The sequence below is a fragment of the Clarias gariepinus genome, chromosome 11, assembly GCF_024256425.1.
Source record: "Clarias gariepinus isolate MV-2021 ecotype Netherlands chromosome 11, CGAR_prim_01v2, whole genome shotgun sequence".
NCBI classification, from domain to species: domain Eukaryota; kingdom Metazoa; phylum Chordata; class Actinopteri; order Siluriformes; family Clariidae; genus Clarias; species Clarias gariepinus.
The window spans coordinates 5,048,152-5,067,813 of NC_071110.1; the positions used below are offsets into that span (position 1 = coordinate 5,048,152).

The window sequence follows — 19,662 nt, forward strand, 5'->3', positions numbered from 1 at the left end:
CGGCCTTTCTGTAATAGTTCTTGCAAGAACAGTATTGTTAAGAGCATTTTCAAAATCCGTCAAGCACCATAATGAAACTGGCTCTCATGAAGGCCGTCCCAGGAGGGCGAGACCAAAACCTACCTCTGCCGCAGACGAGAAGTTCAGTTAGAATTATCAGCCTGAAAAATGACCAATTAACAACCAGCACCTCAGATTAGAGGCGATATGAAGTCTTTACAGAGCAGAAGTAGCAGAAACATCTCACCATCAACTGTTCAAAGGAGATTAATGCATGTTTTGGACGCCTTCAGCATTCCTTTACAATGTAGAAAGAAATATATATATAAAACATCTATTATTTATATTATTATATATCTATTATTATTATATAACTAGAAATGTGGAGATAGTGTACATTTTAAATGATTTACGACAGGTAAAGAGACAAAATTTTAAATTAAATTATATATTTTTTCCATCTAAATTCTAAATTTTATACACTTTTCCAAGGTAAAGTTTAATTTGAGAGGTACAAAAAAGTTTCCTTGGTAATATAGTAAAAGCTGCATATCATTATTATTATTATTAGTAGTAGTAGTAGTAGTATTGTTGTTGTTATTGCTTGCTTGTTTGTTTGTTTGTTTGTTTGTTTGTTTTTTTGAGAAAATAACAGCCAGGTGAGGGTAGCACTGTATGTTGCTGTGTACCACAACATTACATGTAACTACTTATGGGGAAAAAAAGAAATAAAAAGCTGTAATAAATTTAAAGAAGTGTACGCAGACTTCAGCACATGTGCTTATAAAAATATTATTGCGTTACTTTGTGATGACAGTAACTTTACTTTCCTACACCAACCTGATGCTGATTTATTGTCCTATAATAACGGCCTGAATTGTATTATTTCTTACTTGGATTTTTCAGTTTTTTTACTCTAAAATGGATTGTTGCGTGTAAAATAAATGCCATTGACGATACATTATTATTTTTATTTTTTTTTTTTAGGAAAAATTCATTTAATGAAAAGTAAAGAGTCTTTGCATCCACTAGATGGCAACAAAGGAAACATGTAAGCTGAAAACAGTGTGATGAGCAGACACACAAACACACACACACACACACACACATAAATCTGATATTGCTGAAAGTAATATTACACACTGTAATAAACATAAAAGCATTACAAAACTACAATAGTCATAGTAAACATCTAGTAATGATATTATTGTAATTAAAACATATAAAAGCAAGTATACTGTATGAAGCAATATTAAACATTATTATCATGTTGCATGTTGGAGACTGATTGTGAATAGCGTGTAGCTGTCATGGCGTCCTCGTTCCCAGTGGGTGCTGAGCGTGCAGTTCTCAGACACTATTTCTGGTCCCAGGTCGTCGAGGTGTAACGTCTAAGAGGCTCAGAGGCTTATTGAATATGGGGTCAATACAAAGGAGACACTGCTGTTCTTCTGAACTCTCTTACACACACAGACTCTCTCTCTCTCCCTCTCTCGCTATCTCTTTTAGTAAATGCTAGACTCTTATAGAAATTCCACTGATGTTGGGGATCAAGAAGATGAAAAACAAGCCTGTGGGAGGGGAAAAATTAAGATAATGATGAAAAATTGTGTAAAAACATAATACTGTAAATGAATCATGTAAAAAAGTCACAAGTAAAAATAAATCATTTATTATCCAAGGAAGGACAACCAGTGATTTACTGAAAGGGTGATCGATGCCCAAGGCTCATTGATGTGCACTGGGAGGAAAGGCTAGACCATTTGGATGTGTATGGCGCTGCATAACTGCGGACCAATCAGGCGGCTCGTGCTGACCCACGTCCCCCTCACAAAGCACCGAGAATGGGCACGTGAGCAACAGAACTGGAACATGGACCAGTTGAAGAAGGTGACCTGGTTTGGTGAATCATGTTGTCTTGTACATCATTTAGATGGCTTAGCTGGGGAAGAGATGACACCAGAATGCATTATGGGTAAAAGACGAGCCAGTTGAAGCAGTGTGATGCTCTAGGAAAGTTCTTCAGTGTGATATTATAAAGCTTTATAATAAAAAAAAAAACCTGAATAAAAGTCCCAGAGTTTAAAGGGTTCAATTTGTTTTTGATCTGAGTAATTCCGTGATGGTGTGCACTTGTACTTCCCAAACGTGAGCTAAACTTTTTCCAATCTAATAGCCAGTCTGCTCGTCTTGTCTGTGTAAATGAGCTCGGAGACTTCTCAAATCACTGGCGTTTAACTGACGCACGCGAATGTGCCAGAACTCGGGGGACGGCTCCGGAGAGTGGCCCCTCGTTAACTTTAATTATTCCCAACATGCGTTTGCACTAATTCAATTGAACTGTTGTGGCAAAGCAGAAGCCCAATTACGGTTAGCACAGAGCAGAGGGAGCACCAACCACATTACACATCCTTTATACATCCTTAAAACAAAACATCAACCTAGAGATAACGTGTTTATTTAAGAGCAGAATGGTTCACCCCTGGACTCCGTGGACATCCCAGGAATCACGTGGCTCACGTTTGAAATGTACATTTGACATGCAGGACATGTGTGCGTTTCCTTGTTTGTCCTTACCCATGGTTCATTCATTTGCACAGGTTTACAACTTTTTAATATATTATATAATTTTGTAACTTTTGCTTGTGATTTTTTTTCTATTTCCATGACTTGTTTAATGCCGCATGTGATTGTATTAACTTTTTTTTTTTTTAAATATGATTCTTTCACATTAATAAATGATTTCTACGTCTTTTTTGAAATATTCTTTCAAAAGATTTATTTTTACTTTTGTCTTATTTTCACACTTTTATGTCAATTTAATTTACTTCATTTATTACTACACATTTTATTTTATTTTTCTTGGCTTGTTTATTGTCATGCATAACTCATAACATTTTTGTTTGTTTGTTTTTGCTTGTACAGATGATTCATTAATTTTAACATGATTCTTTCAAATGATTCATTTAGTACCACATATGATTTATTTGCTTTCATGTGACTTGTTTGTTAATGCCTACAGTTTGTTTACAGTCCCCTTATGCTTTCACAGGATTCATTCATTTTCTTATTGATGATTCTTTTATGATTATTTTTTTCCACATAGGATTTATGCAGTTTACATTTTTCACAGTTTGTACATATTCCTTTACTTACACATGTTTTTCTTTCGCATGACTCATTTATTTCCACATTGCTTTCACAAATTGATTTTTAAAATTATTTTTTTTTATTTGTGAAAATTGATTGACATTGATTTTCACATACGGTTCATTTATTTTCACATTATTATTTTTATATGTTTGATAAATTTTCACATTTGATCTATTTCCACATATGAATCTTGTGACTGATTCATTTTTACATTCTTTCCACATGATTCGTTTAATTTCAAATGATTCTTTTGCCTGACTCATATTTTTCCACACATTATTACATCATTATTTGTTCCACATACTCTACTGTATGTGTGTGCTTTGAAGTTTTGCATAATTTATTTCAAGGTTTTGTTTGTTTGTTTGTTTTTGTTTGTTTGTTTGCATGATTTCATGTTTGTTTGCTTACATTGCCTAACATTTTTTGTTTCGAATAAATAAAAAGTGTAGGAATAATTAAGAGGTGAATTATTTTTATTATTAATTATTAAAGTATCCTTATTTAATGTCCATGATTTCTTAAAAAGAGAAAACCTTAAATAACCAACATCATTAGCATCAGCATTAGTTATTCAGAATGTATTGCTAATTATTTTACACTTATTACTCAAATGTAATGAACTGCTCTTCTGGTGAGTAAGAACTCTGTGAAGCATAAACGCAGGCTTCATCTCCAATCCTCTTATGCTGCACCTCACCAAGTATGGATTATACCAGGGGCTCACAGTGACGTCACAGCCTGGGGTCACTTTGACAGGACTTCAATTGAATGACGACCAAAGACTTGAGAGTGTGAATATATCTAAAGGGAAATGAACACAATTTGTATGCAATTATAACTATAATATTATTTTTTTTTAAATCCCAGCATATTAGAAATGGAGGAAGTATCGAAAAAGAGAATAAGGTAACATTAAAGACTTTAAATAATGGACAATGATGTTGATGGACTGCAGGCCTCGAGCGAGATGAGAAAAAGCTGGTGTTTCCTGGGTTCAGTGTTTTGGAGGTGTGTAAACCATCTGCACGTCATTACTAACAGCAGGCACTAAGGATCTCTCCTGGGTGCTGAAGTTGTTTCTCTCTGCTGCTGTGTTTGGAGAGATAGTTATATGGGGCTGCTTTGGTGTACGGAAAACACACAGTAGAGCTGGAGAAAGAAAAGAAAAATGAGAAATGCTCAAAAAAAGTCTGAAACTCTGAAGCAAACTTTGGAGGAAAATGACCTTGATGACTTTTGGACTTTGCTAATGGTAAGTTCAGGCATTTTCTTTCCATTTCTATTATATTATTAATCATTTCCTAGAAAGCTAGCACATGAAAAGTATGAAATAAGCAGCCAAAAAAAAAAAAAACAGCTACAAACCTTCCTATCCTATGTTTTCAGCTATACTTTAGTCTGGCCCCGAAAATGGTCATGTAAAAATCCACCAATCATAACGGATACAAAGAGAGGACAATGCAACAATTTCCTCTCCATTTTGAAGGTGCACTGTTGGACTTATCCAGCTGTTCATGGCATAACATCTTGAGAAGCAAGCACAGCCTTTCAACACTACCGTTTTTCAACTTGTGGACGATTCTTGCCGTTTTGACTTTTCCCTGCTGTGTGCAATGCCTCATATTTAAAGTCGGGGTCGTCGGCCCTTGGAATTGCGACCCTGTCTATTCCAAAACATTACCCGCCGTAGCCTCAAAGTTGGCCATTAGTAGAATAAACAGGGATGCCAGTTTGGACCTGGGTTGTACAATGGACTTTGTGGTTCTCCAAGAACCGTGTGAAACATCAAAAGCGCTGATGACGTTTGTGACTTATGAAAAGGAAGCCGACGCTTTCGTCGGACCTGGAAACCCTGGATACTGTAATGCAGCGACGCTCCTGGCCAAGAACTGGGATAAAGCTATTTTTTCATCGGCTTGCATCAACTATGAGCTCGATCGAATTCAGAGCTATCCTACGTTCGCCCGGATCTTGCCCTCACCTACACGAGTGCTTTATACTGTTTTGAAGTATTTCAGTTGGGCCAACATCGGCATTGTGTCCTCTAACGAGGATATATGGATCGACACTGCTATCAAACTAGCCAGCTCTCTCAGGAGTCAAGGACTTCCCATTGCCATTGTTGCATCCACTGGAAATAATGACACAGACATGGAGAATACACTAAGAAACATCCAAAATGCTGGGGAAATAAAAGGTAATGCAAAATTGATTGTATGGTTTCCACACACACATGTCTCGAGAGTTTATAGGTCTACATGAAGGCGAATTACATTGACATCTTACTGGATATAATTAATTCTTATGCTCTAATCAGCCTGAGAGGTGTTATAACACTACATAATTTGACTTCATTGGACATGACAATAGAAAACAAACCTTTATGAAGGTTTTCACAGATTAATGTTATTATGTGGGTGTCATGCAGCTCTATGAACACTGGCCTTAATCAAAGCATTATGTATAGTTTAAAATTAATCAATTAACATTAATGTGGCATTTCATTCTGTTATACAAATATGACAGAGTAAAAAAAAAATACCTACCATGCTTTCTAACCATTTATTGTTATGTGTAATGCTGTGGAACATCTGTGAGATACGTCTATCTTTTCCAGCAGCTTTAAACAGTTCCCTCAACAGCCTCTTCTTTCTCTTGAAATGTATAAAACAAAAAGAAAAAGCTGCAGCTTACTGTGAAACCATAAAGCAGAGACTCCTAATCCAGCCCATGGACTCTGAATTGATGACACACATCTTTTCATCCCATCTTTTCATTTTTCTTAAACAATTCATGCTACCCGTTCATTGTGGTTGAGTATACTACACATAGCTCTTCAAGATATTGTTATGAATCTACAGGAACATTCAGTCAAGTTTGTTGGCATTTAAAGTGGTCAGAGGGTACAGTTTCGAATCATGTTGATGACGTTGCTGTCAGGAGTCCTGGGAGCAAAGCTGGCCAGATATGGCTGTCATCACAGTGAGACTAGACAATCATGGGTGTCTGTGAGCTCATGCATTCAGAACGGGGCAGATAGGGCTTTCCTAGGAGTGTATTACCCAGTCCCATGATGCATACTGTATGAGTTCTATATGACTGTATGAATTGGGGAGAAAATCAGGAATAGCAAAAAGAAAAATATATATTTCAAGCTAAAAATAAAGTTGCAAAGCAGCGATTATCGGCCCAAGCACCTGTGTAATCACCACCCGGGCACACCAGAAGGACAGTGGTCACAGTCGACATATGCATTTAAGAAGAAATACCAATATGTCATAATGTCTGTGAAGATTCTCAGTCAAGCAGGTGAGGTTATCCTGAAGTTGAGTCCTGTCAACCAGACTTCTTCTTAGTTCAGTAGAAACGTTTCACTAATCATCCAAGTAGCTTCTTCAGTCTAAGGTACGTTGGAAAGTTCCTCATATTTATGACATAATAAATAACTATATAATTATATATATATACAATTAAGAAAGTTATTAGCCACTTTTTTTAAGTTTAAGGCCTCCCGCCAGCAAAAACATTTGAGATATCAAATATTCCCTTGCAATTCTGCATCTTCAGAGTCTTTAGATCAGATTGGCCCACTTTGGTTAAGATCAAGAGGAGTTTATCAAATTCCATTTGGTGCATTTTGCAAACAACCCAAAATAACTAACTTGACATTGATAAGCCCATGACATGCACAACAAAGGTTGTTCAGCTCAATGAGATTTAAATGTGTGCTAGGTTTTACATGTAAACATGCAAGTGATGAGCTATATAGCAAAATCTATTTTGAAGTGGCTCAGGGGGCGTAATGGTAGCAGATTACAGCCTGTGTGCTGATTTTCATGACTTTTGAGCATGCCAAGGCCTCAAAAAGTGAAAAAGCAAAAACTTATAATCCATAGAAGAACAAGAGGACCCTTTGCACACTGTGATGTCATAGTGCTTGGGCCCTAATTAAAAGGCACCAAAGTGGTTTAGTGGTTATCACTATAAACTCGCAACTTCAAGGCCAAGGGCTCGATTCCCATCTCAAGTCTGTGTGCATGGTGTGCATGTTCTCTCTCTCTGCTTGGTGGGTTTTCCCAAATCTAAAGACTTGAAGAAGATGAGCTAATAAGCATTACCAAATTGTCTATAATAAGCAGTATATAAAATGAATGAATTGATCAAATGAAAAATGGTAGCCAGCTTAAAACTATAGTTGCTGCCTCTTTTCTTTCTTCTGTCTGGAGACTGAGTACAGGGAATCCTTTTATTAAAACATTTATGTATTTTACAGGTTTTGATATAAGCCAAAATATTTATGCAATGATTATGAATATTCTTTATAATATTTGGGTGGGTTTGCTTTGAAGGTCCTATATTTACTATTATTTACGTCTCAAACCTCCTCCAAAGTGTTTAATGCTCCTGCTGATGTTTGATGAAGCTCTTCTAAAGTTCAAATGGGCTTTTTTTCTCACAGTTATCATCATGTGCATGCATTCAGTGCTGATCGGTGGTGAAAAGCAGCTGGATTTCTTGCTAAAGGCCTATGACATGGGATTAACAAGTGGCAGCTATGTCTTTATACCATATGACACTCTACTCTACAGTCTGCCCTATACCAATATTTCCTATTTTGCTATTCTGAACAACACTAAGCTACGTACGGCGTATGACGCTGTTCTCACTATCACAGTAACATCAGATCGGATGTCCTTCAACCAGGCCTTTAATAAAGCCAAACAACAACAGGAGTTAACCATTACCCAGGATGCTCAGCAGGTAAGAAAGTGGGAAAATTATATCAATTCTTTAAATAATTGTGATTAGGTTTATCTTTGCATATAATGCTGACATAGATGACTAAAAATATTCTTAAAAGAAAATAGCTATTTGATTGCAGGTACAGCAATTGTTTGAAGACTTCCTTTTCGTTGTGTTCTTCATACTTCTGAATTTCAGGTTTCTCCCCTTTTTGGGACAGTCTACAATGGCATTTACCTTCTTGCCAAAGCCATGCACAACACCAGGAGAGCTGGCCAGTGGTTCTCAGGGACCAACCTGGCCTTCTACACACGGAATCTGACATTTCCTGGCTTCAATCAGAACATCCAGTTTGGCCCAGAGGGTGATGGACAGACCAACTATATCATCTTGGACTCGGATGGCTGGGGGACTGACTTGTATCTTTGCTATTTGGTGGATCTTGGCACAAGCATGGTGCGCTATGCTGGAAGATCCATTCACTATCCCAGGGGTTCTCCACCTTCTGCTGACTCCAGCTGCTGGTTCAATCCTAAATCTATCTGCACTGGAGGTACTTGAAGATGTGTACATGGGATAGAAAAAAAGTGTTAAAATAGTTGTGTATGTTTACATCAAAGGGCTTCTTGGGTACCAATGTGGACTAGCTCATTTTCTCATCTTCTCAATTGCTTTATTTATTTATTTTTCAAATCAACAATATTAAGCAATAGTAGTCTGTGAAAATGGATTTTTTTTCTGCTCCTATAAATGGCGTCTGACCTACACTGATCTTATCACCCAACCTTCATGTTTTTATCCTAGGTGTGGATGTAATCTATGTAGTTATAGTTTTTGCAATCGTCATCGTTTTCATTGTTGGTGCTATTGGAATAAGTCTTCTTATAAGGTAACTCTGAACTATATTTATTTTTTGAGTACAGTCACTGGTACAGTCACTGATTATAAGTCACACATGTCTTCTTTTGGCAGACGGCGAATCCAACAACTCCAACTAGTTAGAGGACCCAATAGGATCTTGCTTACTCTTGAAGATCTCAGTTTCATCAATCCCCAGCTAAGCAAACGGGTACATAGTGAATCTTTTGTTTCATTGGTTCCTTTCTTGGTTACATTAAAACTTTCTAAAGGTTTGTTCTTAAAGAAACGCCCGAAATTTATTAGTTGTTGCTGAGATTTTGTTCAGAAGAACAGGTTCTTTTGTTATTAAGAGCTTATTGCCAGTCCCTTTGAAGATCAAAGTCGAATTTTTGAAAAATTCACTGTAACGTAGTGTAGATGTAAGTGCAAATGACTCAGAATGCAGTATAGCCACACTGTAGTTGCAAAGAGTTACAGCTTAGATTTACTTTGGTGTTCAACTCACTGCTGCATTGCCTTCTTTATGTAGAGACTAAGCAAGGGCTAAATCCCAGTGCATCAACATGAGCAAGTGGTTTACCAGCATTGTAGGCAATATATGGATCATAAAAAGCTAAAATATTAATGCACCTCAAAAGAACCTTAGAACTCAGAACAAATCAAATCCGAGCTTTCCATGAAAACCACATGCTAATTATAAAGCTTAATATGCGAGTTCTTCATGTTAGATCTTTCCATCAACTTGTATCCTTTCATGTGGCATGTCAGAAAATCACCCTGGAGGAATTCAGTGACTCCAAAAGTGCTGCTGATGAGAAGAGCGTGCGGTCGGCTGAACACTCAGTAAACAGTTTGGCCACAGCGACTCATGAGACCTCCAATGTGGCCGTCTATGAGGTAAAACATTGTACGTAACATGTGGCTACTCAATCTTTCTAAGAAAGTTAATAATGAATATTTTTACAGGGTGACTGGGTGTGGCTTAAGAAGTTTGAGACTGGACAGTTCAAGGAAGTCAAGCAAAGTACCACCAAAATATTTACCAAGGTATCTAAAACATTGCCAGGACAACTGTTCATGCTAGTCACTAAGCTTTATAAAGTATTCATATTTGTATCATCTTTAGATGAAAGATCTCAGGAATGAGAACGTTAACCCATTTCTTGGGTTTTTCTGTGACTGTGGCATGTTTGCCGTGGTCACTGAGCATTGCTCCAGAGGAAGCTTACAGGACCTACTGCGCAACGATGATGTCAAACTAGACTGGATGTTTAAGTCTTCCTTGCTTCTGGACCTCATCAAGGTGTCTGAACCTCGTCAAATTAATGAAGAAAAACGTGTTTAATTATGTGTTTAATGATATTTAATAGGGACTCGGTCCTGTTTCAAACAGGGAATGAAATACCTTCACCATCGGGAGTTCCCTCATGGCCGATTAAAGTCACGCAACTGTGTGGTGGATGGACGATTTGTGCTCAAAATCACAGATTACGGTTTCAACGAACTCCTCGAATCCCAGAAAGCTCCAAAGGAGAAACATGCACCAGAAGGTATGACCTTGCTTTTATCATTTCCAACCAATAAAGTATACTCCAAATCCAAAACTACCACATGGCAACAAGCATGTGTTCTGGCCTTCCCTTGTTCCTCAGATCTCTTCTGGACAGCTCCTGAACTTCTCAGAGACCCCGAGAACACACGCCGAGGGACGTTTAAAGGTGATGTATATAGCTTTGCCATAATACTCCAAGAGGTGGTGGTCCGTGGTGCTCCGTACTGCATGCTTGGACTACCTCCAGAAGGTTAGTTAAATAAACACATCACAAATATTTATTGCAAGAAAACTGTTGCTATATTTTTTCTATTGTGTTATGTTGATAAATTGGGTTTTGCAGTATGATACCGAAGTGTTCATGAACTCGGTTTTGTGTTGAGCTTGTGTGTTGTGTTTTGGTTATGCTTTGGATTGTCTTGCATCTCTTGGCCACCATAACAAGTCTTCTACCCTTGTGTCTTGTACAGAGATTATTAGAAAGGTGAAGAAACCTCCTCCCATGTGCAGGCCTACAGTGGCTCCAGACCAGGCTCCACTAGAATGCATCCAGCTGATGAAACAGTGTTGGAGTGAACAGCCTGACAGGAGACCGGCCTTTGATGAAATATTCGATCAGGTACATTGCCAGAACTGCATTTTGTTACTTCTAATTAGTTTATTGAGCTGCTGTGCTTGATATAAGTGTAAATACAGGGTCAGCAGTCTGGGCTTTACACAAGTGCTATGTCAGAGGATATAAGTGATTTACCAGCCAATCTGGACATCTGCCAGATTATGTGGGAAAAGCTGAGCTGCTGTATTCTTCTCTCAGTAAACTGATCTGTTGTGTCGATGGCAGTTAGAATCTTTTCATGTGCTTTGGATTAAGTTATTACCAATCGATTTCAGTGGTTTATTTTATTTTTTTTTATTTTTTGCAAAATTTCTTTTACAGTTCAAGCTTATAAACAAAGGCAAGAAAACCAACATCATAGACTCTATGCTGCGCATGCTGGAGCAGTACTCCTCAAACCTTGAAGATCTAATTAGGGAGAGGACAGAGGAGTTAGAAATAGAGAAACAGCGGACAGAGAAACTCCTGGCTGAAATGCTCCCACCGTAAGAATGTATTAAATATATAAGATGTGGTATTTTATTTTTTTTACATAATCATAACTGGTGCTATTTTACTCCTCCTAAACATCTGGTACAGTGACAACCACTTGGTAACCACTGCTTGTGCCTGGAACTAAAACTTCTCAAGAAAGTAATGCTGTCCAGAATTGCTCCATAACACTTTTAAAGTTTTGCCTGTAAAGGCATTACTACTCTAATGTTTACTTTTATGGCAAAATCTCAGCCAGCGCCCTTATCTGCAGTGATTTACACAAGTGCCTTAAAGTCTGTCAAAAATACATCCTTAATCTAGTTCACTAGGTTACCAAAAAAAAAAGTAGGTCTCTAGACGTTATTTGAAGATTATGTAGGTTGTTTAGACATCTATAGGAAGTTAATTCCACCATATACAGTACAGTAGATGCCAGAACAATAAAGGTAGGTGCCAGAACAATACAGGATCTAATTGTACTTGAGAGATGGTGGGACCAGTCGAGGAGTGCTGGAGGGTCAGAGGGAGCATGGTTCAGTGCAGGATGAGACAAGCCCTTTAAGTGAAGTCCAAACAGACAAATCCTGAAGATGATATTAAAAAAAAATCAACATGACCATGTCATGTTAACAGTGTGTCCAGTGCAGTGGAAGAAGAAGTGCTCGCCTTATCATTTGGAGATCACGAGTTTGAGTCCCAGGTGATACTGGGGGCCTGAAGAGAGCTGATTGGCCGAGCTCTCTCAGCAGGGTGGGATGGGAAGCACTTAGCTCTCTCACATCAAGTTACAGCTCTACAGCCAGTTGTGGGCATCTGTAAGCTCACGCAAGTGGAAGGAGTGGATAGCACTGTCCTACAAGTGTGTTAAACCAACCCAATGGTGCATGAGCGAGAAGTTCGAAAAAGATGTAGTCAGCTGGCGTCACGTGGTTTGGAGGAAACACATGATAGTCTTTGGCCCTCCCTGTGGAAGCCAGCTAGTGATGGGAGGGAATTGGATACGACTGAATTAGGAGAGACAATCAGGAACAAATCCCCCCCAAAAATGCCAAGGTTGCATGTAGTGACTGAAGGTGAGATCATAGAGTTGTCCAGTGATTCTCACCACCCCTAGTGGTTAGGAGGGGTAAAATAGAATGCCAGCTAAATATGTAACTGTGGTTCTTTAAAACTTGGATGTCAGAGTTGCATTTAGATGGTGCAACTTGACCATCATTTTAAATCAAATTCAGGGATGTTCCAGGAAAGATGGAAAGGTTAGAAAGGTTATTCTTACCACCAAGTTATTTCCAGTTAATAGAACCAAAGTTACATATTTAACATGCAGACTCTTTTGTGTGGTTCGAAGAAATCGTTTAAAGTTGTTAGGTAGTTTTTATAAATTGTATCATAGCTTTAAACGATATGGAAATCTTATGTTCTAGTCTTATTTACAAAGCCTAACATCTTGCAGATCTGTGGCTGAGGCGCTGAAAACAGGTGTTTCTGTGGAGCCTGAGTACTTTGACCAGGTTACCATCTACTTTAGTGACATAGTGGGCTTCACAACAATCTCCTCACTAAGCGATCCGATCGAGGTTGTGGACCTCCTCAATGACCTCTATACGCTCTTCGATGCAGTGTTGTGTAACCACGATGTATACAAGGTAAGCTCAGTATGGAAGGTACATCCTTAACGGACTATTCAACTGATAATAATTGAGCTTTTTACATTTATAATGTGCTTGTTTTTATTAAGTTTGATTCATTTGCAATATATTGCATGAACATTCATTTGAAAAGTATTCCATCTAAAATGGTTTATCTAAAAAATCTCACAATAAAAGACATAATATCTTGAACCTAGGAGGTGGTAACATAAACAGCATTACAGATTCTGCATGGTAGAGATTTTAACTAGTGTGTTGCATTGGTAGTTTGCTACAAGGTAGTTTACTAGTGCCATTTATCTATGTTCTAAGTTACTTACATAAAAGCATTTGTTTAGCCATAACGTTACAATGGCAAAAATAAAGCCCAACAGTGTTTACTTTCCTCCTTGTGCCACCTGGGAAGCTCTAACAGACTCCACACGTCCTCTGACTGCATGCTGTGGTGTCTAGCGCAGTTCCTTCACCCAGTGGATCATACTTGTTTGTCGGGTGCATTGTATAGGGGCTAGATCAGATTGTGATCTGGGGAGTTTGGCGGATGGGTCGGCACCATTGGGCTCCTTACCTACTGGGCCCTGTGCATGGTGGACTGTGGGGCACTGGGTTTTCTGGTGCCTCTCTGTGGCCAGCATTGACGTTTTGGTGTCGTTCCAAGCCCATATATTCCTTGACCTCTTTCCTTATGTTTCTTAGGAAGACTGACCAAATTGTTTACTATTCTATTGCTGTATTCATCCCGTAACCTAGAAAACAATTATTTTCCTTGGCAGGTGGAGACCATTGGAGATGCCTACATGGTGGCCTCAGGACTGCCAAAGAGAAATGGAAATAAGCATGCAGCTGAAATTGCCAACATGTCCCTGAACATCCTGAGCTCTGTGGGATCTTTTAAAATGCGTCACATGCCAGAAGTTCCGGTCAGAATAAGAATAGGCATTCACTCAGGTAAGCAACTATTGTTCAAACCTGAATGAGTGTCAATGTTTATAGACATTCAGTTCATTGCAGTCTCTTGTATAGATGTGAGGAAATTACAATTTCCTTGAACTCTTGGTCGAGGCCTTCTTAATTACAGAGGCTGTATTATAAATACAGAACCACCCAGATGGTGTTCTTTCCATTGGACAAAGGGGACTTTTATTTGCATTGACTCAACATTCTGATCAAACTAATAAAATACATTTGTTGTTTCCATACTTTGCAACATGGCACTTATATTGGATGTGCTGTAGCCCTTAGGAGCAAATAATACTGTTAATAATGCTAATTATTTTTTTGGTGCACCTTTAAACTTATACATGAGGTCTTCAACAGCCTAAATATAATATCATCCTAGCATCTTTATTTCACTGATTTTGTGTTAATAATACACGAAGAAGGCGGCACGTTGGTATAGTGGTTAGCCCTGTCGTCTTGCACCTCCAGGGTCCGGGTTCGATTCCTAGCCAGGCTCGATTGCTCGAGGCTCGATATATTGTTCCCAAATTGCCCGGAGTTTGTGAGTGAGTGTGTGTATGTGTTTGCCCTGTGATGGATTGGCACCTTGTCCAGGTTGTACCCTGCCTCTGGATGTGTCCTTCAGTGTGAAGTGCCTTGTCTCTGTATAGGGTCATGTGTTGCTGGAGTCGTGGGTCTTACGATGCCTAGATACTGCCTTTTTGGTGATACAGTCAACACCGCCTCTCGTATGGAATCTACGGGATTGCGTGAGTAACTCCAAAATATCTATTGTAAATAACTGTACGTGCAAATTTTACATAGATAAATATTTCTCTACATGATGTTATAGGAAACTAATTAATTATAGAATGGTAATAAGTTGCTGTTACCACAGAAAGGTGATCACTTTCTAATAACAGCCTGACCCGAAAGTGTTTTATTTGCCTCACACCACAGCAATTGGATTACAGGTTGTAAATGTATTAATGAATGATACGGCATATTTTTACCCATTTATAGTTATATTTAAGAGATGTTGCACAAGCAAGAGTGCAGTTAATGTATAGTGAATATTAGTATTAGTTGTGATTTGGGTTCCTGGCCACCCAAAAGCGTTGCCATTCCAGAAGGGTCAACCTATTGGCTTGCATCAGGCAAAGACAGCATCACAATTACTAGAATTGGGTTAAAAAGTGTCCAACTTGTAAATTGAAATCTGAAAGGATAGAGCTGAACTACATCATCAATTATGAATAATAAATCACAGCTATTTTTAATATTGAAATTAGGAGCATAATGTAAAGAAAACTAAGTGAATTTGGACTAAACAACCATGTGGCCATAAGAAAACCACTTTTTAGGGAGACTAATCAAAGAAAATCATTGGTTTGCAAGGAAGTATAAAGATTTTGCTTTTTTTGGACTTTGAAGCAATGAAAACAGGTCGTATAATGTGATGAGTCCAGATGAGCCTATTCCAGAGCGATGGGCGTGTCAGGGTAAAAAGGGAAGTGCATGAAGCCATGCACCCATCATGCATAGTGTCCACTGTACAAGTCTCTGGAGACAGTGTTATGATCTGGGGTTGCTCCAGATGTTCAGGTCTAGACTCAGCAACGTTATGTTGCAATTAAATGATGTCAGCTTCTCTTTTCTCTCGTCTTTTCTGAGAGTCAGGGTAAGACAAAAACACACAGGTTGGGAACTTTACCTACACTGGAGACCCCTTCCATAAATACAGAAATCTTTACCATGTAATTGATTTTTAGTTACGTACATAATGTTTTAATGCGTTAACTAATAGACTGTGCAACTATCTACAGAACTGCCGTCAGTGAGGCTATAAAACACCTTCTGACCAGTTGCTGTGGTATAAGAGGATGATATTGTAAAGATGTGCTCTGAACAATCAGGATTTGACTGTCAGATCGGATTTTCTTGCAGCTTATAGAATTCATGTGAACATAACCACTGTGAAGATTCTCCAGTCACTGAATGAGGGCTACCAGATAGAAGTTAGAGGAAAGACAGAGTTAAAGGTACAAATCCTTTTGACTTCCATCAAGTCAAGTCCATCGGCTTCAGTGTGATGCATTACCAGTAGTATGGTTGAAATTCTTTTTATTTTTTCAGAAAGGTTGATTAGCACCATGTCCTAGGTACATTACATTTAAATAAACAGAAAAGTAAGTGCATTAGACCTAAATCTCTTCCTAATTGTGTTAGGGTAAAGGAATCGAAGAAACATACTGGCTCGTTGGGAAATCCGATTTTACAAAGCCTTTACCAAAGCCTCCTGAGATCAAAGCAGGGTAAGACAATACTTCATCCATCTTTCATTTAACATTAGTCTGAATTGAATTGAGAAACACATTTGTATATATTGTATAAAACTACACTGATGAATCCTTTTTTTTATGGAAATAAACAATTTCATCTTTTCTACTTTACACCTCCCCTGAATTGGCTGGTAAAATGTTGTGTACCAGGGACAACCATGGTTTGAGTCCTGAAGACATTGCTGCTTACAAGAAAAAGAAAGCTGAAAAAAAGGCTTGATTCTCTGAGTCAGAAAGCAAGGAGGTAGTGCCTCGCATGCCGCCCTGTATCGTGACGTGTGGTGTTAAAGGCGGCATTATTAGTTTTGCAAAATCAGTGCTGTTGTTGTATTTGTCTGTTCATTTCTGTTAAATTTGGTCATGTATATACATGTATATAAGTTTGAGTTTGGTTTCTTTAAATAGAGTGCATGCATAGTACTGTTGATGTGACATGTCTGGTGAAGTGCAAAAGTTTGCATCCCCCAAAATTGGCAGGTAACAAACAATATACAAACAAAAAAAAACGTCCAAATGTTATTTAGCAATGTGATTATTATTGGAAACTATTAATTATTAGTGGTGCTTATGAAGTGAAGCACTACTATTATTATCGCTCTGGCTTATTATTATTTTTCCTTTTTTTTTACTTCTTCCGTACAAAAATCTAGTACAAAAAAAAGGAGCCCTAATAAAATCCACTAGACTTAACATTGAGATAACTTTTGATGGATTCTAGAGTTGAGCCAGAATTTGGTAGATATCTCAAATTTACCACATTTAAAGAGGCTTGCAAGCTGTGTGAGAACATACCCCGCAAGAGGGTATAAGTTGTACACAGGACAGGCCCAAATTTCCCCCATTAACGTATAATGGTAACTTCCATAGGAACTTTAGAACTGTGGATCGCATTGCTGTAGAGACACAGAGGAGGGCTCATTTTACTCAAGTAATCAATCAGTCTCTCCGGATCATTGTGAAGCTGTGAGGCCACAACAAGCACCACTCAAGTTTTCTTCAATAATTTCAATAATTATTATTATTGTTATTGTTAACAATAATAATAATAATAACAATAACAATAATAACAATAATAATAATAATAATAATAACAATAATAATAATAATAATAATAACAATAATAATAATAATAATGTTGCTATTATTATTATTGTTGTTGTTATTATTATTATTATTGTTATTATTATTATTATTATTATTATTATTATTATTATTATTATTATTATTATTATTATCTTCTTATGGTTTTCACTGTTAGTAATCTTTATGCCAAATATAAGGGTTTTTTTTAAGTCACTAAGCACAAAGAGATGTTAAATAGTGATACACATTTTTGAGCCTAAATTTAGACACAACTGCTGTTTTATTTAGGTTTCATGTTATATCAAATGGCGGTATTGTGGCATAGTGGTTAGCACTATGTCCGCACACTTCAGTTTGCATGTTCTGGGTTATCTGGAGTTTTCAAGAGTTTGTGAATGAGTGTGTGCACATGCCCTGTCCAGGGTATATCCCACCTTGTATATATACCCCACGCCTCCCACAGCCCTGTACAGGATGAGAGGTATAGAGAATGAGTGAGTGAGTTATAACTAATTAATCATACATTAAATAAATATCATCATGTTGTCAAACTGCAGAATACATTTTTTTTCACCAAGCAGCCAAGGGAATGCAAACTTTTACACTGTTGCACATTATTTACAAACAGTCAGGATAATTGCAGGGGGTTTTTGTTGTTGTTGTTGTTGTTGTTGCTTCAAATAACATCAAGTCTTTTGATGTATTGGGATGTTCCAACATCTTTATTCCTGTCCATAATGTTCAATGTGATATTCTTACATTTTAGGGATAACTGGCAGGAAATGGTGACGGAAGAGATCAAGACGATTTTCCGGAAGGCAAACAGACAAGTGGACAAGCCCAAAATCTGAACGTGAAACTAAGAAGACACAGGAGGAGAAGTATGAGTGTGTATCCGTCTGTGATCACTGCAGCTTACAGAGACTTCTTTAATAGGATTGACCCTCGTCTGTCTAATCTGCCTCTGGCCAGCACAGCAGAACCAGCAGCACACTAATGAAATGAGAGATGAGGAAACAGGTGATCACTGAGAATGTGTTCTCACTCAGGATGAACTGCAGGCATCGGCCATTTGCTTTTAGCCACCAAGTGGCTGTTTTCACTCAGGCTGTTGTCTGTTATCATCCAAGAGTCTGATGTATGCTAAGTAATTAATTAATTAATTAATTAACATCACTGTATTTTTGGTTGTTGTTGATAATGATGATGATGTATTTTGTTTTAATCTATGAAAAGAAGATGAAAAAAATTATCCATGTAACTAGAAAATTACCTGGCTTTTTATAGAACAAGAAGCAAATAAAACATCTGGAATAACAGCTAGTTGTTGTTGTTTTTTGTTGTTGTTGTTGTTGTTGTTGTTTTATTTGTTTGTTTGTTTGTTTGTTTTTAATCCAAATCGTATTATTGTAATTAATTTGCTCTTTTTTAATAGTTTTTTTTTCAGTAATTCCACCATACCATTTATTATATTTATTCATATATAGATATACAATAAATCTGTTCTAGTTGCCCGTCCTATTAAATCTTATTAAATATATGAAACATCATAAATATGGTGGTGCCCAAGACATTAGCAACAGATCTTTTGGGTGCTGTGGATTGGACTTGTTTGTCATTGTTATGCCTTGAGTACACATGAACCTGATATCATTGATAATTATATTATATCATACAGTATCTATTATAATTATATATGAAAATATTGATAATATTGAACACATGATATAATTGATAATACGTTAATGTTATGTAGTATTAGGGATGTTCATTCTATGCCTTTCAAAACACAAAAGTTAGCCATTTTATTAGATAAACCATCAACTAATCAATCAATTAAAAACTATCCGAATACTACAAGACATTTTATTTATGTTTAGGACAACAAATTACAGTATAGTCCAATCCAATAATGACAAAACCATTACAAATGCTGGAGCACCTACAATTAAACTAAAAAGACATTGTTTAGAGTAATAGCTCTCTAATAAGCATGTCATGTGGTTACCTTATTACTAAAATGTTGTCTGGGTTTTGTTTAAAGATTGTAAAGGCTGAGAAGGGCTTTGTGTTCCATTTATAAATATTTTTACTGCACTCATGTGGCTGAGTCTTCCATCACAAGTTCTCCATGAAAATATAATAATAATAATAATAATAATAATAATAATCATCATCATCATCATCATCATAATCATAATAATATGCTGAAGGTTAGGATATGTACTATTGCTCCTACGGGTTATT

General features: G+C 37.3%; 1 protein-coding gene across 2 annotated transcripts; it reads left to right on the forward strand.

The window, feature by feature from the left end:
• Nucleotides 1-3,940: 3,940 nt before the first annotated feature.
• Nucleotides 3,941-18,418, forward strand: gucy2f (guanylate cyclase 2F, retinal). Of its 2 annotated transcripts, XM_053507671.1 has the most exons (20): nt 3,941-4,408; nt 4,543-5,353; nt 7,616-7,917; nt 8,098-8,452; nt 8,704-8,788; nt 8,872-8,968; nt 9,529-9,657; nt 9,727-9,807; nt 9,887-10,063; nt 10,154-10,310; nt 10,413-10,562; nt 10,783-10,931; nt 11,250-11,413; nt 12,856-13,048; nt 13,825-13,999; nt 14,662-14,760; nt 15,938-16,032; nt 16,220-16,305; nt 16,483-16,576; nt 18,182-18,339. In XM_053507671.1, exons 2-19 carry the CDS (start codon nt 4,615-4,617, stop codon nt 16,550-16,552), a joined length of 3,303 nt encoding a protein of 1,100 aa, XP_053363646.1. In that variant the 5' UTR covers nt 3,941-4,408; nt 4,543-4,614; the 3' UTR covers nt 16,553-16,576; nt 18,182-18,339. The 2 variants fall into 2 exon arrangements, with proteins under 2 accessions (XP_053363646.1, XP_053363645.1); XM_053507670.1 differs by lacking the exon at nt 16,483-16,576 and having other exon boundaries at nt 18,182-18,418.
• The last annotated feature ends 1,244 nt before the right edge of the window (nt 18,419-19,662 follow it).

What these genes read in the sequence shown, in the direction of transcription:
- gucy2f (XM_053507670.1), top strand. Translation starts at nt 4,615, where the DNA reads ATGCAACAATTTCCTCTCCATTTTGAAGGTGCACTGTTGGACTTATCC. An exon ending in CTGGCTGAAATGCTCCCACC is followed by an intron (nt 11,414 to 12,855) that starts GTAAGAATGTAT and finishes AACATCTTGCAG; the next exon opens with ATCTGTGGCTGAGGCGCTGA. An exon ending in AAGAATAGGCATTCACTCAG is followed by an intron (nt 14,000 to 14,661) that starts GTAAGCAACTAT and finishes GTCTCTGTATAG; the next exon opens with GGTCATGTGTTGCTGGAGTC.